At 46.2% G+C, this 16,109-nt stretch overlaps 1 protein-coding gene across 1 annotated transcript in view; it reads left to right on the top strand.

Moving 5' to 3' along the window:
• Positions 1-5,598: 5,598 nt before the first annotated feature.
• Suclg2 (succinate-CoA ligase GDP-forming subunit beta) overlaps positions 5,599-16,109 on the top strand; it is a 279,727-nt gene continuing 269,216 nt past the window's right edge. Inside the window, exon 1 of the mRNA XM_052720183.1 lies at positions 5,599-5,730. Within this exon, the coding sequence (XP_052576143.1) occupies positions 5,641-5,730 (90 nt within the window). The 5' untranslated portion in view covers positions 5,599-5,640. The remainder of the gene's footprint in view (positions 5,731-16,109) is intronic.

Raw genomic sequence — 16,109 nt, 5'->3', positions numbered from 1 at the left:
ACTGAAAGAGAACTCATGTAAGGCCATCATCCTGCCCAGAAAGCCCCCAGCTATGCACCAGTGGATGGTGAATCAGTCCCAAGTTCCAAAGGCAGAAAAACACCAATTAGAAGCCTCCCCAACTCCTTCCAAAAATTCCCTTCTGGGAGAGCACTGCTTTAGTTTTATTTGTTGTTTTCTTAGAGAAGTACTTCTCTGTAACTGCTGTCCTGAGGGTCTCTTCTTTATCTTTACAAAGCACTCAGTGGAAAAGTGGCCTAGAATGCACTAGGTCCTAGCTCGGTCCTGCTATCCATCCCCACAAACCCAAAAACAAACATGCAGAAATATAGTCTTATTTATTTTTTATTGTGGTGTTATGGATTGAACACAGGGCACTGAAGTATAATAGGCAAGTACCCTGCAGTGGCTTGAAGAAGACATGCCCCCACAGACTCATGTATTTGGACACTTGGTCCCCTGTTGGTGGTGCTGTTTGGAGAGTTATGGAATCTTTAGGAGGTATTTCATTGCTGAAGGAAATAACTTCATTGGGGGTGGGCTTTGAGGTTTTATGCCTCCCTCTGCTTCATGGGCAGTACCTGCCCCACCCAGCCTGCTTCCTGCATGGATGAAATGTAATCAGACAGCCTCCTGCTCATGCATCATATCATGCCCTCCCCACAATGATGGACTCTAACCCCCTGAAGGCATAAACCAAAATAAATCCTTTGTCTTAGTCAGGGAAAGGGTTTATTTGGCTTACATTTCAGCATTGCTGTTCATCACTGAAGGAAGTCAGGAACTCAAAACAGGGCAGAATCCCAGAGGCAGGAGCTGATGCAGAAGTTATGGAGGGGTGCTGCTTACTGGCTTGCTCCCCCTGGCTTGCTTAGCCTGCTTTGTTAAAGAACCCAGGACCACCAGCCCAGGGAAAGCACCACTCACCATGGGCTGGACCTACCACCATTGATCACTAATTGAGAAAATGCCTCACAGCTGGATCTCATAGAGCCATTTCCTCAACTGAGGCTCCCTCCTTTCTGATGACTCTAGCTTGTGTCAAGTTGACATAAAACCAGCCAGTACACCCTTTCTTCCTTAAGTTGCCTTCGGTTGTGGTATTTTTTATCATAGCAACAGAAAAGGAACTCATACACACTCGGATACTCAGCTCCATCCCCTGTACCTTTTCTCCCCAACTTCCTAGCTTAGTAATGCCTGATTAAATTGTCTGTTGGTAATTCTGGCAGCTTGTTCAAAATTCTCACAAAGTTTAAGCATTCATTTTGCAAATTAATGAAGATACTTTTGTTGGTTTGTTTTTAGAGACAGAGTCTCTTGTATCCCAGGCTAGCCTTGAACTTTCTACTAGCAATGAATGACCTTGAACTTATGATTCTTCTGCCTTCAGCTCCCAGGCTCTGGGATTACAAGTGTGTGCCACCATGGTTGGTTTTATGCAGTACTGAGCATCAAGCCCAGTGCACACTAGACAAGCACTCTACCCACAAAGACACATCCTTATACCCCATTAAAAAGCATCTTTGATTCATCTTCACTGAGATAATGGACCAGTAGGGGTAAAAATAGCAATCAGAAACAAGGGATCCCCTATTCTATAGGGTTACATGCCCCAAAACAAAAATGTAATAAATCCTGGTGGGACTAGTAGTCATCTCTGAAAATACTGATGTTTCACAGTGAACTTTACATAACCAGTGAACAAAACAACAAAAATCCAGAAAGTTCTGACTTATCTACAGTTCAGCTACCCATTAGCCTTTGCTCTCTTTACATCCTGGTTCTTCCTCCAGCTTTGGTCTTTTTGATTTTGATGACCACCCTCCATTGCTGTCAGGCTTTTTTCAAAGTCTGTGCCCTTGTATCCAATCCCTTGGCCATGCAGAATCCCCCCATGCATAGCCAGATTAGTCAATTAGGTTCATCCCAACTGGATGCCTACTTTATATACCAGTGAAACCAAATTGGTCTGTTCCCAGAACATAAAAGAGCCTTTGACCAAGAGCTATTGGGCAATTGACTTTGGGGTTCTCTCCCAGCTCCAGGTACTTGTTTCTTTACTTGGTTTGCATGCCTTTTTTCTACTGTCTTTGCTCATTACTCTGTAATCTTGTGATAGGGAACTCTGCTCTGACTCAGTAAATTGGCAACAATTAATGTCAAATGAGATGCAAACTCAAATCTATTCAGATCCAGAAGATGGTGTGAAACAGAATGCTGATACTTCAGCTTTGGGGAGTCTGGCCTCCAGCTGTGTGACCCTGGGAGAATTAACAGATATGGAGTGTTGTGGAATAATCTTTTTGTACACTGTGAAGATGTGTATTTGCCAAGGCACCTTCTGATTGGTTTAATAAAGAGCTGAATGGTCAATAGCTAGGCAGAAAGAGGTTAAGCAGGACTTCCAGGCAGAGAGAGGGAAGAAGAGAAGATGAATCTAGGTGCACGAGAGAGGACGCGGAGAGGAAACAGGAGGTGCAAGATGGAAGAGAGGCAAAAAGCCACAAGGCAAAACATAGATTAATATAAAAGGGTTAGTTTAAGTTATAAGAGCTAGTGGGACAAGTCTATGCTCTAGGCCAAGGTTTCATAATTAATAATAAGTCTCCATGTTGTTTTTTTTTTTTTTTTGTGAGCTGGCAGCCCAAAGAAAAATCTGCTACAATGGAGAGTTGTCTAAATGCCATGAGGTGAGGAACATTCAGTTGCCCAGCAGTTTGACTATAGTAGGACTTTCTTATCAGAGTTCCCATGAGAATTAAACGACAGTCAGAAGCAGCTGTGTGTATGATTATATGTGGTTTCTGCATTAGGTAGCTCAGCTTGGAGAACACAGAGGATGGACTCTCCCCTTCATGTTCTGCTTTGGACCCCTTCTTTTAGCACTCTAATTTCGAGAAAAGGAACATCATAATTGCTCTTCCTTGATATTTCAAATACCATAGGGAAGGGGAGAAGATGATGGCAGTATCAGGGTTTTACTGCAGCCCTTTAAGGGAAGACTACTTCTTCCTGGCCGAAAGAATAGAATCTGAGTTGTACTTCTGGCCTAGGGTGGAGAAATGACTACTGAAACTGTCCAAAACTTCCTTAAGAGTTTATCCAAATGGGTTTGTCAATCACACGGGCAGAAGACTACCCCCACCCTGGAAAGCTGATGCTCACAGAAGAAACGATAAAGAGATGGGAAGAGTAATTGATGAGATAAGGCACATCCCAGAAGCTTCTCCCCTTAGGCAGCTGCTGCTATGTCTCCTTTCTCTCTTTGGAGTACTGACTTATCCTGCTTGGCCTGACATTCCTGGCATTCTCACTGTTTGAAGACCTCCCTCCCCACAAGCAGATGCCTACAGCTAAACCAACTCGTTTTTCTCCTAGGTTTTTACTCAAAAAATGTAACTTATCTCATTTTTGTTTGTTTTGCAACCAACAGCCCCAGTCTATTAATTATATTGATGCAAATGAATAAAATGTCATGGGGAGAGGTGAAGAGTGAAGTTATAAAACTCCATAGATTCGGACAGGATGGGATGCATTCATGGTGGTGTGGCCACCATAGATTAAAGCTGTAATACTCAACAGACACTTGCTCTTGGGTGAAGGAAATGACTCAGTGGGTAAGAGTGCTTGCTGTGCAAGCATGGGGACTGAAGTTCAGATCCCTAGGACCCACATAAAAGCCAGCTGGAGCCATTCCACTGTAACTCTAGAGCTGTTCCCTGCAGAGACAAAAAGATCACTGGGGCTTGCTGCCTGTTATACCAGTTCCAAGTTCAGAGAGATTTTTGTCTCTAGAGAATAAGGTGGTAAGAGAGCAAGGCACAGATGGCTTCCTGGCCTCTACATACAAGATATATACAACACACACACACACACACACACACACACACACACACACACACGGAGAAAGAGAGAGACAGAGAGGCAGAGACAGTGAGAGATACACAGAGAGACACAGAATAAATGAAGACAGAATAAATATGTATAAGATTCTGAGGAGGAATGAGTTATCAAGGACAGATGTGGGTCAACATCTAAATCCTGGGTGAAGCTGGGTAAAGACAGTTGGGGTCTTTTGGAGTAATGTTCTTGCAGTTTCTCTGTCAATGTGAAATTATATCAAGTGAAAGTTCAAAGAAAGGTGGCAGGAGGCACTATTGTGAGTGCACTATTGCTATAGTGTCCCCCGTCTGTCTGTCTGTCTGTCTCTGATCATATATTCAAGAGTGAGTAAGGTTTGAAAGCCCCAACTAAAAAATATCCCCAAGTAGTGTTGGGGGTTGGAGCATGAATTTGAATCTCATATGTACTTCTCATTGCCTGGCTTCTGCCAAGTTTCTTATCCATTGTGTGCCTCCATTTCCTCTTCTGCAAAACGAGTATAGAAACTGTACCTACTTAAAAGATTGCCACGAAGCTTAAATGGGTTCATAATTGTTCATTGCTTGGCACACAGAGGTTGTTATTGTGATTTTTATTTTATGTAAGTCATAGCAGCCTGTACACTCTAAACAAACACTTTTCTCAGAGCTGAGTAGAAAATCTGGCAATAGCTTTTTATTTAAGTTAGTTAAGGAGCAAGAAAATACATGTCTCTAAGTCAGGCCTAAAAACCTTCATCACTTTCACAAGAGAGACAGGGTGGTGCCTCTCCATGGCCACCACATTTAGGAAGTAGAGGCAGGCTCAGGAATTCTAGGTGAACTTCTGGCCAATGGAAGGTATTTGAAACCCCATTTCAAAAACCAAAACCAAAACAACAACAAACCACTACCACCTAAAACAACAAATTACCCACTTCCCCCAAACTTCATCAGCTTTACCTGCCCCACATGGCCTGTGGGCAGCATTGGTCTCAATTTCTTCCCTTGGAACATGACTTTTCTCCAAGAGGCGGCCTTTGATAATGGTATCAGTTCCTAGGGCCAGACCTAGCAGCCCTCAGTTCAGTCAAACAATCTCTAATCTGTCATTCCCGGGGCTGACAGTCCGTTTCTCTGGGGCTGAGATCAGTTTTTGCCTGGAAGGCAGGCAAGGGGTTGTAAGCTCTGGGAAGCCCCACGGCCTCGGAGTGGGGTGGTGGTGGTGGGAGTGAGTGGGTGGGTTCCCCTACCCTCCTGCCACTCCCATTCCCTGCCTTTCCCAATTCCCTCATCCTGCTCCCTTGGGCCACCCCTTTCCTCCTCCCCTCCCCGCCCCCTCTCACGCCCCGCCCCTCCCCTCCTCGGCCCGCCCCCTCCCGCGGCCTGGGCCGGGGCCCGCTCCCCTGCCCCGCCCCCTCTCCCGCTCCGCCCCCCGCCCCGCCCCCTCCTGTGGCTTGGGCCAGGGCCCGCTCCCACCCCGCCCCCTCTCCCGCCCCGCCCCCCGCCCCGCCCCGCCCCCGCCCCCTCCCGCGGCCTGGGCCAGGGCCCGCTCCCCCGCCCCGCCCCCTCTCCCGCCCCGCCCCCGCCCCGCCCCCTCCTGTGGCCTGGGCCAGGGCCCGCTCCCACCCCGCCCCGCCCTCTCCTGCCCCGCCCCTCTCCCGCCCCGCCCCCCGCCCCGCCCCGCCCCCTCCCGTGGCCTTGGCCAGGGCCGGCTCCCACCCCCTCCCCGCCCCCTCCCTCCCCGTCGCGGCCTCCCCGCAGGTTCCTGGTTAAGATGGCGTCCCCGGTGGCCATCGCGGCGCAGGCCGGGAAGCTTCTGCGAGAGCAAGCCCTGCGGCCGCGGCTCCTGGCGGTCAGGTCCCAGGTGAGCGCGGCTGGGACGACGCGAGCCACCGGCTGCGGCGCCCCTGCTCGGCGGCGGCCTCTTCGCCCCGGGCGACCCCTCGCGACCCCGTGCTCCCCGCGGCGTGGCTGGCTGACGGGAGGTCGCGGGGACCGCGGGGGTCAGGGTGCGCACCCCACGGCCCGGGTCGTCCTAACGCCCCCCTCACCCGGGCCGTGGGGCGGGACACCGGAACCCGGCGCTGGCACCGGTGCGGGGTGCGAAAGTTGCTCGCACTGCTGGAATCCAGAGGTTTCCCAGTGGTTTCCTGGCTCTCTGCCTTGGGGGCGTCTCGAAGCCCGAGCTCGCCCGGCCGGCCACGTGCTGCACTTGCCAGAAAGCCGGCGGCTCCCGGGGCTGCTCACCTGCCAGAGTGTGAACTTTGCAGGTTGTTGCTTGTGCAGCCTCTGTGAGCTTCTCTGTGGGGAAATGCGGGGGACCAGAGGAAAGTGGGAGTCGATGCCTCTTCTCCTATGAGCGGCCCGTGTCAAAACTCCTCAGACCCTGTCCACTTTGTCCATGCCTCATGGAGACGACTGACTGACTTAGTGCTGGACTCTGACCAGCGCCACGTGGCTCCCCTGTTTACCTTCCCCGTAGCCAGGGGCCTTTGCCGGGAAACAGAGTTGGCATTGACCCTTGCAGAAGTTATGCAGCTACGGGTCTACTTTCTCTATATTACCCCCTCCCCCAGGAAGAAAAGCTTTACAGTTCAATGAGAGGCAAAGGATCACATCTTAACCAAGGCAGGCATAGGGCAATAAGAAAACTGAAAGAAAAAGTTACTAATGATTTTTTGAGTTACTCTAAGCTTTGGTTAATTATGACTTCCGTGAAGTTTTTTTTTTTTCCTTTCTTTTCATTACTTGACATTCCATTTCTCTGTTACTGTTAATGGGGATTTAAGAGGTGTTAATACTTGGTACTGTAATATCCTTAATAGGCACTTGACAGTATGGTGGGTAAAGGACTGGGATGGCGGTTTGTCTAATTAAAATCATGGATACCTGCTATAATAGAGTAAGGAGATATCTCCAGGTGATCTAAGTCCTATTCATTATTTAAGTGTTAGAAAAAACAAGAACTGTGGTGCTGCTGTTCAAGTTGGTTTGAATTGATGAGAAACATGGAGCCCAGGGCAGTGAGAAAACGAAGACGAGGAAATGATTGTTCAGAGAAATCTAAAACAGAACATGTAGCTCCAGCATGTTGTCATCTTCCCTGTCCCAGTACTGGAAACCTTGGAGGTGAGACTGGCTGGCAAGCAGACGGGGGTCAGAAGTACACTGACTGGGTGATGCACTTGGGCTTCCGTACTGATTTGTTATTCTAAGAACACCAGGCTTAGGAGACACAGACGGTAGGGCTGGGAGATGGCTCAGGTGGTAAGGGCACTTGCTCCACAAGCATGAGAGTCTTGAGTTCACATCCCCGGCACCCACGTAAAAAGCCAGGCTTGGCAGTGTGAACTTGTGACCCCAGAACTGGGGGGAAGAGACACGTGGGTCCCAAGAGCTTGTTGTCCAGCCAGCCCAGCTGAAATGGTAAGGTTCCACTTCAGCAAGAGAGGAGGTGGTAAGGCGAGAGTGTTAGAGGAAGACAGCTCTGGCTTCTGAGCTCAACACACACACACACACACACACACACACGCACACACACACACGCACACACACACACACAAGATTAGATTTTGTTGTTTGGGTTTCACTATCTAGCCCTAGCTGGCCTGGGACATATGGAGACCAAGCAACCTTGAACTCAAAAATTGCCTGCCCCTGTCTCCTGAGGGCTGGGATGAAAGGTATGTGCCACAGCAACAGCAACAACAACAAAGTTTTTTTTTTTTTTAAATGTCTGTGTGTTTGGCCTGCATGAATTTATGTGTACCACGAACCTGTGGTGCCCACGAAGGTCAGAAGAGGGTGTCTGATGTCTTCTGGACCTGGAGTTACTGATGGTTTTGAACTATACCATCAATTAGAACTGAACCTAGGTTCTCTGCAAGAGCAATAAGTGCTTTTAACTGCTGAGCCAGCTCTTTCTTCCAGCCCCATTGTTTTTCTTTGGTCGTACCAATTATATACAGTGACCAAGATCTGGAAATGAGCATTGACGAGTGGTCCTGTGTAGAAAAGTCCAGTACTGAGTTCAGTGACCTGTTCAAGGTTACAGAGAGTTTGAGGCAGAACTGATGTCTGAGTAAAGGTTTCCTTCATGTTCCTGTTATACCAGGGGAGAGCTGGTGAGTGCCCATTTTCCATGTAAATTAACCTGCACACCAGTAGGAACTCCAAGTCACTGGTGCTAAGGACACATTTCTTAAAGGAACAGTTTGGAATTGGTAATGGAAGTAGGTGCACATAGCCTGTGACTTTAAGGATCTATTTTCTTAGTACCTGCTCCATGCCATTCTGATTTGATACATACCTACCCACTTCCTGGATCATAGCAGATACTACAGTTAAGGATGGTTCATTTTTTTTCCCCCAACAAACTTAGGAATCTTTACCAAGTATTCTCAGAAATCTGTTGGCACCCTCGGCCCAGACCTACTTTGTACCAGGCCTTGTGAAAAAATAGGTGGATGGGCCAAGATAAAAGACCCACTTTCTGCTTTTAGAAGCAACTCTAACTAGGTTCACAAAAATACCCATAGAATAATGCCCCTCCCTGGGGTTAACATTAGACACATTTTTGGTGCTTAATGTCATTGAAATTTTTTTTTTTTTTTTTTAAAAAACTTCTGCCTTCAGCTTCACTCTTGACCTTGGATGTATGTTATATCCTTTGTGGGGCTGTCTTTGGCCATCTCTATACTATCAGGGAGGTCTGCTTCAGGCCCTGGACTTGGGGTTATGAGTAAAGCAGGCAGAGCCTTGACCACATAGGTGCAGGAAGGGGAGAGATTATAGATACTACAGTAAGACCGATGATTTCCAGGACTGACGAAGCCATAATGAAATCAAGCAGGGCCGTGTGATGGGGAATAAATAGCTTCGCGGGCTGGCACACAAAAAGCCCAGAAAACCTGTTCGATAAGTGGTTGTTTTTTTAGGTTTATTTATTTTTCTTTTTTGAGACTGGGTCTCACTATGTAGCTGTGGCTGGCCTATGTTGACGAGGCTGTTCTAGAACTTGCAGGGATCTGCTTGCCTCTGACTTCCATGTACTGGGATGAAAGGTGTGTGCTGCCATTGCTGGTCTATGTTTAATTTTTTAAATTGAAAACACAAACGTAATGCATACTCTTCTCATTGCTATAGCAACACACCTGAAAAGGCAGCTTAAGGAAGGCAGTCAGGCCTCATTCTGGCTCACAAATTGAGTGAATAGTCGGTCCTGGTAGGGAAGAGACGGCCACAGGTGCTTGTGATAACTGGTCACATGTATCCACAGTTAGGAAGCAGGGGGCGATGAACCCTGTGCTCCTATGCAGTTTGGGAGCACAGCCCTTGGAAGGGTGCCACCTTCATTTAGCACTTAATCTAGCAATGTGCTCACAGGGATACCCAGAGCTTGGTCTCCTAGGTGATTCTGGGTCTTGTCAAGGTGACAGTATTGACTGTCACTGAACAGTTTGTGAGTTTGTACAACATGAAAGGAGCTGGGTGACTAGATATAGAACGAGAAAATAATTTAACAGCAGCTTGCATCCTTTAGTACACCTTCTATTACTGTCTGTACCTGACAAAGGGAACGGTTTCCCCTCTTACAATACCGGTTCATTTTTGTTTGCTATGTAAATGAAATTATACAATATGCATGCACATATTTGGTACCTCCCTATTCTAAGATCCTAAGTGTTTGACATTTGACCTGTATAATGAAAAGGACTAGCCAGATGAGATGGACCCTGTGTGTGTGTGTGTGTGTGTGTGTGTGTGTGTGTGTGTGTGTGTGTCGGTTATCAGGCAAGGCAGGCATCAAGTGCAAGGGTCCTGAGATAGTGCACTAGTTTTTTTTTTTTAGGCCACCAACCAGCTCTCAAATCATGACCTGGAGACATATTATTCGTTTTAAATGTTTGGCCTAGCTTAGGCTTGTTTCTGGCTAGCTCTTTTAACCTAAATTAACCTGATTCTCTCTATTCACCTTTTGCCTCAGGGCTTTGTACCATTCTTTATGTATATCTTACTTTCCTGCTGTCTGGGTGACTGGCTGCTGCCTTGCTTCTAGCCCTGGGCATGCCCCTCTTTCTCTTCATTCTCTTCTTTCCTCTCTTCTTCTCCATTTATTCTCTCTAGCTGCCAGCCCCACCTTCCCTCTCCTGCTTAACTATTGGCCATTCAGCTTTTTATTAGACCTGTCAGGTGCCTTAGGGCAAGGTGAAACACATCTTTACATAATTAAACAAATGTAGCAAAAACAAATGTAACATTCTTACATTGTTAAGAAAGGCAGCAGAAACAAATGTAACACACCTTTACACAGTTAAAGTAATATTCCACAGCATAAACAGATGTAGCACATCTTTGCCCAATTAAAATAATATTCTGCAACAGGTGGGAATGAGGTGTGACAAGTTATCAAAGACCAAATCAAATGAGTCTCACATGGAGCTTTTAAGGGCTTAGTGGTTACATGACTTGCACAAAATTACCCAGGTATTAACAGGAAACTGCTGGGTCTAAATCAGGCTGCAAAGCTTAGGCCTTTAAATTCTGTGCTGCACATACTATTGAGAAGTCAGAATTCAGGTTAGCCTCAAAGTTTGAGGATATAGTTAGCACTTCAATAAAAGTTGAACTGCTGTTACTGCACCCCTCCCCCTTTTTCTTAGTTTGATGAGATAGGGTGGTCTTGTATAGCTCAGGTTGTCTTTGACCTTGAAGCAGGAGTGTTGTGGAATCTTTTTATACACCGTGAAGAAGTGTCTTTGCCAAGGCCCCTTCTGATTGGTTTAATAAAGAGCTCAATGGACAGTGCTAGGCAGGAAGAGGTTAGGTGGGACTTCTGGGCAGAGAGGGATGAAGAGAGGAATCTAGAGATAGGAGAGAGACACCTAGAAGACAGGTAAGGTAACCAAACCACATGATGGAAGATAGATTAATAGAAGCAGGTTAATTTGAGTTATAAGAACTAGTTGGAAAAAAGCCTAAGCTAAGGCCAAGCTTTCATAATTAATAATAAGTCTCCGTGTTGTTATTTAGGGGGCTGGTGATCCAAAGATAGTTGGACAAGAAAGCTTGCTACATAGGATTGCTTCTGAGTGTTGGGATTACAGGCATGAACTGCCATATTCAGCTACTTCTTTTCAAAACCCCAAATCCTGGTAGAAAGCTCCCAGCTAGCCCTCCAAGTGCACAGATGCCATGAAACTTGGTAGCGTGATATAGCTCGGAATGTCCATGATGAATATCCAGGAGCCCATTTGTCTTGTTTGGTGCTGCTGAATTTAAGATCGTAATGTCTTTTTTTTTTTTTTTTTAATTTTTCTTTCTTTCATTCTTTTTTTTTCTTCTTTAGAAGACCGGGTTTCATGTAGCTCAGGCTGGCCTTGAACTCTTGCTCATCCTCCCTTTACCTCCTGATTACAGGCATGATGCACCACTTCTTGCTTTATGTGATGTTGTGGGTCACACCCGGCCCATTGTGCATGCCAAGGCAAACACTGCCAAGAGCTGTAACCTCAGTCCAGTAGTAATAATGACTCTTAATATATATAGTATAGTTGCCTTTTGGGCCAGTTCTGTCTCATGATGACTACATGAAGTTCAGGGAAGCTTGTGTTTTAAGGGATGCATGGATGTACAAGACACTGCCTTTCAGGTTCTGACTTTGAGGTTACTGCTGTGTTGTTCTTTATGAAGCCCAGAGGACTGTGTACTGTCAAAGGAAACTGCTTACACCTGTGCCTCTGCTGTTGGCCACTTCAGGAAAAAGGGCTGCAGCTCAAGGCTCTGCTCCTTCTTGCAATGGAAACAGGTGGGTGCATTTTTTTGTTTTTTTTTTTTGTTTTTTTTTTTTTGTTTGAAACAGGGTCTCACTATGTAGCCCTGGCTGTCCTGGATCTCACTCTGTAGACCAGGCTGCCCTTGAACTCATAGAGATCCGCCTGCCTCCGCCTCCAAGTGCTGGGATCAAAGCTATGCGTCACCGTGCCCAGCTGTACGTGGGTTTTAGAAGTGAAGGACTAAAGGGTCTGTACAAGTTTATACCAGCTAAATGAAGCCATGAGAGTGCTGTAGGCTGTGGCTTCCGTGTCTGCCTGCTGCCCTTGGCTTTTTCTTTTCCTAGTTTTAAAAACAACAAACAAACAGCCCCCCTCTCCACCTCCTGAAAAAAACAACCCCCCAAAGAGGACAGCTACAATGCTTGCTGCTAAAGAAGATGTTGACTTTCACATAATTCAGATGCTGAACTTCTGACCTGCATGTGGAGGGCCTGTGAGTGATGGCTCCTGTCCCAGACTGGCTTTGTTTACTGGGAAGGGAGCACTGCTTTTATGGGAACATGATTAAGTACACAGGCCCGTGGTAGCCAGAACTTTGTCACCCTTGTTGCCTGACTAAGTTCTGCAGGCACCAAGCCTAGAAAGTCATTGAAATATGTCCACTGGGAGGACGAAAAGAAAGGACACACTAACTGGAGTTTTGTCCTTCACTCCTCCTTACTCCTCAGTAGGAATCCCCCCTCGGTGTGGCACTTTCTTTCACTTGTTGATAAAGTTTTGCCTGATGTATATACATTTACATAAATAAGAGCATTACACTAATTTGGAAATGAATACAGGAAGTTCACTCACTGAAGGTGGGTGATAGGGCTGGTATTGCAGTGGGGAATGGATTGCAGGCCTGTCCTTACAGATGTTCTAGTGCACAGAAGGGAGAGCAGTGAGGGATAATGCTGACCCTTTAGGTAGATACTTAGTGTGTGTGCCCAGTGCTAAGTTCCACAAAGGCAAAACCCCAGTATTTTTACCATAAACCCAGTGTTTAGGAGAATTAAAAGTATAGTTGAGTAGGTTAGTATACCTAATAGATATGATGGAGGGGAGAGGGAGAGGGAGAGGGAGAGGAAGAGAGAGAGAAAATGAGAACGAGCACAAGCATTATCTTTACCCTCAAATGGTTTGTGGTCTAATTACAAAATTGTTGTATAGCCCAGTGGTTACACTGCCATAGTGATGCTTTAGTCAAGCTGTGGTCCGAGACACTTGTTGAGCCTGTCCTACATTGGACCACTTGCTGATCCCTTTTGGAAGCAGGGTTTCCTCTGACCCCTGTCTGTGCCCTACCTTCATCAACTCTCTGATTCAGTGTGAATTCTTTGGAAAGACCTTTCCCTGATCATTTGACTGGTTCCTTCTCTATCCTGTGATTGCTGTCTATATCTTTTCTGCAGTTAATAACATGTGACTCCACCTCATCTTATTTGTTTGTCTCTCTTCCTTTTCCTTTCACAAATATAAGAATGTGAGCTTCATAAGAGCAGACTTTCTTACACATTTCTGTTTCCCCAGCTGGCCTAGCTAGGTGTTCTGTAAGCATTTGTGGACTAATGAATTAGTGAAGGACCCAGACAAGGGAAAGGCAGGTAACAAACTGAGAGTTGATATAGATTAGAGAGGAAAGGATGAGCTGATAATTGGCAAAGGGACTAACTGTTGAGCATTTCCTATGTGGCAGGCTGTGCAAAGAGTTTATTGACAGTTACTACTTTAAGCCTTACAATATCATGGCAAGGGTTGGTGGTGCCATCTCCTGTAAATGTAAAGGATCCCAGGCACAGAGAGGTCACATAATAACTGGCTGCAAATCCCAGTGCCAGGAAGTCACCTGCCTCATGCCAGTAAATACCTTACGATGTTAAATCATTAAGCCATATCACCAGAAGGTCCAGTTTGGGCTGAACCCTCCAGTTGAACACAGAGCTTACCTGCCCTGCACCCTGCCTTTGCCTATTTGGATTTGGGTTGACTCAGCCTGCTGGAACTGCACACTTCTCTGGACTCTGATCTCTACCCCATCCCCACCCCTTTCTTGCTCTGGGATCTAAGAAACAGTAGCAGAAGGTACAAGTTCTGCATTTAATTGAGCCGAGTTCAGATACTAGATCCCCAATGCTCCTGCTGAGCGACCTGGAACAAATGATTATTTTTAAAAATTAATTTCATTAGTGCGTATTAATTACACAGAAAATAGGCTTCATTGCACCATTTTACATGATATATGCGCTCAGAGTTGCTACGAGTATATGGCATACATTCTGTGGTCGTATCTGGAACAGATGGTTGAACTTGACTCTTGTGTGAAAAGGAGTTAGTTCTCACAGGTGGCTATAATGATTCAGTGTGATTTATTAAACATTTGGCATTATGATTAGATCGTGGCATACAACGATTATTTCTGTTGCAACGAATTTGAAGCTAAATTGACTTGCCTTTTAAAAAAGGATTTACTATCTGTAATAATGGTTCTTTCCTAGATTTCATAACATTTATCATGTACTGTCACCTCAGAATCAGGCATTGATTTCATGCTTCCTTAGGCTTGATTTCACCAAATAGCCATGTAAGACAGGAATGATTTTGCCAGGTTCATATGTGGAGAACTTGAGGCTGAGGAGGTGGATGGATGTTTGCCTCCAAGGCCTTAGGAATCCTCAGTATCCCAGAGATGGGATTCGGAAGCTCAGCCACACCATCCTAGCCATTGATCTTCTCAGAAATGTTTGCCTAACTTGGGTGGGGTTAGTAGCAAAGGCATCTGGACTTGGGTGAGTTTAATGTTGGAGGTGGGAGACACCTAAGAAGAGACCAGAGACCCAGTGGGTACCACTGGCTACCTAGCACGATATGCTGGCTTAGGAGTTCAGAAAAAATGAATTGGCTTTTCAGGGTGGGCATTTCCTGAGTTGAGGCTTTGGTCCATGTCCCGAGTTTATGGCAAGCTTACTTTTAGATGATTATGAAGGAATAGCACTTAGGCACAAGCTGTGAAGGCGTCGGGGTCCAGCCCTGACCTGTTGAATAGTCCTTGAAGCGGGGAGTGAGGAATTGAGAAATGCTAGATAGGAAATAATATAGATGTAGATGGAGAAAAAGAGACACAGGATAGCTTCAGGAGGGTCCTGGGTCAATACCCAGTTACCTCAAGTTTATCCCTAATGTGCTTTTTTTTTTTTTTTTTTTTTTTTTTTTTTTTTTTTTTTTTTTATATACTAGCAAGGGGAGAGGCGAAAGACCTCCCCCTTTCAGGATCAAAGTACAAACAAGGGTAGACCCTTTCTTAATTTTCTAAACACCTGGTAACCTCACCTTATGGCAAAGCATCTTATGATTTATTGTAAAATGAAGAGACTTGATGTGGTATGTAATTGGTATTGGCGACCCTGCAGAGCACAGAAGTAGATCTGTGTAGGTGGGGATCCATGAGTGGGTAGAGGGCCAGGTGTCCGTCTCTCCAGCCCAACCCACTGTCAGTTTTTGTGCTGTGACTATTCCCTGTGTACAGCGTGAAGGCACCAAAGACAGCAGGGCTGCCTTGTAGAGTTTGGGGTGGTGGGGCTATGAGATGAGGCCAGAGAATTAGGCTCAAATTCAGTGGATCCTTATGAGTGGTGATGGCGGGAATGGGGAGCCACTGAAGGTTTGTAGACAGACAAGTGGCACAGGCCATTTTCTGCTTTAGCGTATGTTCCAGGCAGTGTGGAGAGGGTGAGAAGCTGCAGGAAAGCAGATCACCTGAGAGCCTTTTGTACCAATATGTTGCTGTGAGTCATTATACCAGGATCATAGGCATAATCCAGGACCGGAACCAGATTGCCAGGTTAAAACCTTGTCCCCAGAGCATCATTTTGTGATCTTTTATCTTTCTTTTAGCATCTGTTTTTCTTTTTCACTCTGCAGTGTCTCTGAAAGCTGAATGCTTTGTTATTTGTGTGTCATAAATTGATTGACGGGTCCCTTTTATCTACAAAATACATGAAATGGGAGGTGAAGGGGTGGGCCAGCAGTTCTTCTTCAGCCCGGGACACTGGAGAGCGCCACTGGAGAGTGCCGTGAGTCATTGCTGTGTGACCTAGGCAGAAGCTAGGATGTCTCTGGAAAACTGGATGTGCAGATGCTGGTAATTAATGTGGGCTAGCTGGGGCTGTGGGGCTAGGAGAGACAGACTGATGGTACTAAAGGAAGAGCTAGGAGGTGGTGGTGAGATGGTGCCATGGGTAAAGGTGCTTGGTGCCAAGCCTCCTGACCCGAGTTAGAGCTCCAAGACCCACTGGTGGAAGGGGTGAGAGAACCAACTTTGGCAAGTTGTCCTCGGCCCCCATAAACAGAGAAGTAAGTATTAAAAAAAGAAAGTATGAATGGGGACCTAACTCAGTTGGCAAAGTACTTGGCTAATGCACATTCCTGATGT

The sequence above is a fragment of the Peromyscus californicus genome, unplaced genomic scaffold (genome assembly GCF_007827085.1).
Source record: "Peromyscus californicus insignis strain IS unplaced genomic scaffold, ASM782708v3 Scaffold_6__1_contigs__length_162567912, whole genome shotgun sequence".
In the NCBI taxonomy this organism is placed as follows: Eukaryota; Metazoa; Chordata; class Mammalia; order Rodentia; family Cricetidae; genus Peromyscus; species Peromyscus californicus.
This window is presented reverse-complemented; position numbering and strand designations above follow the sequence as displayed.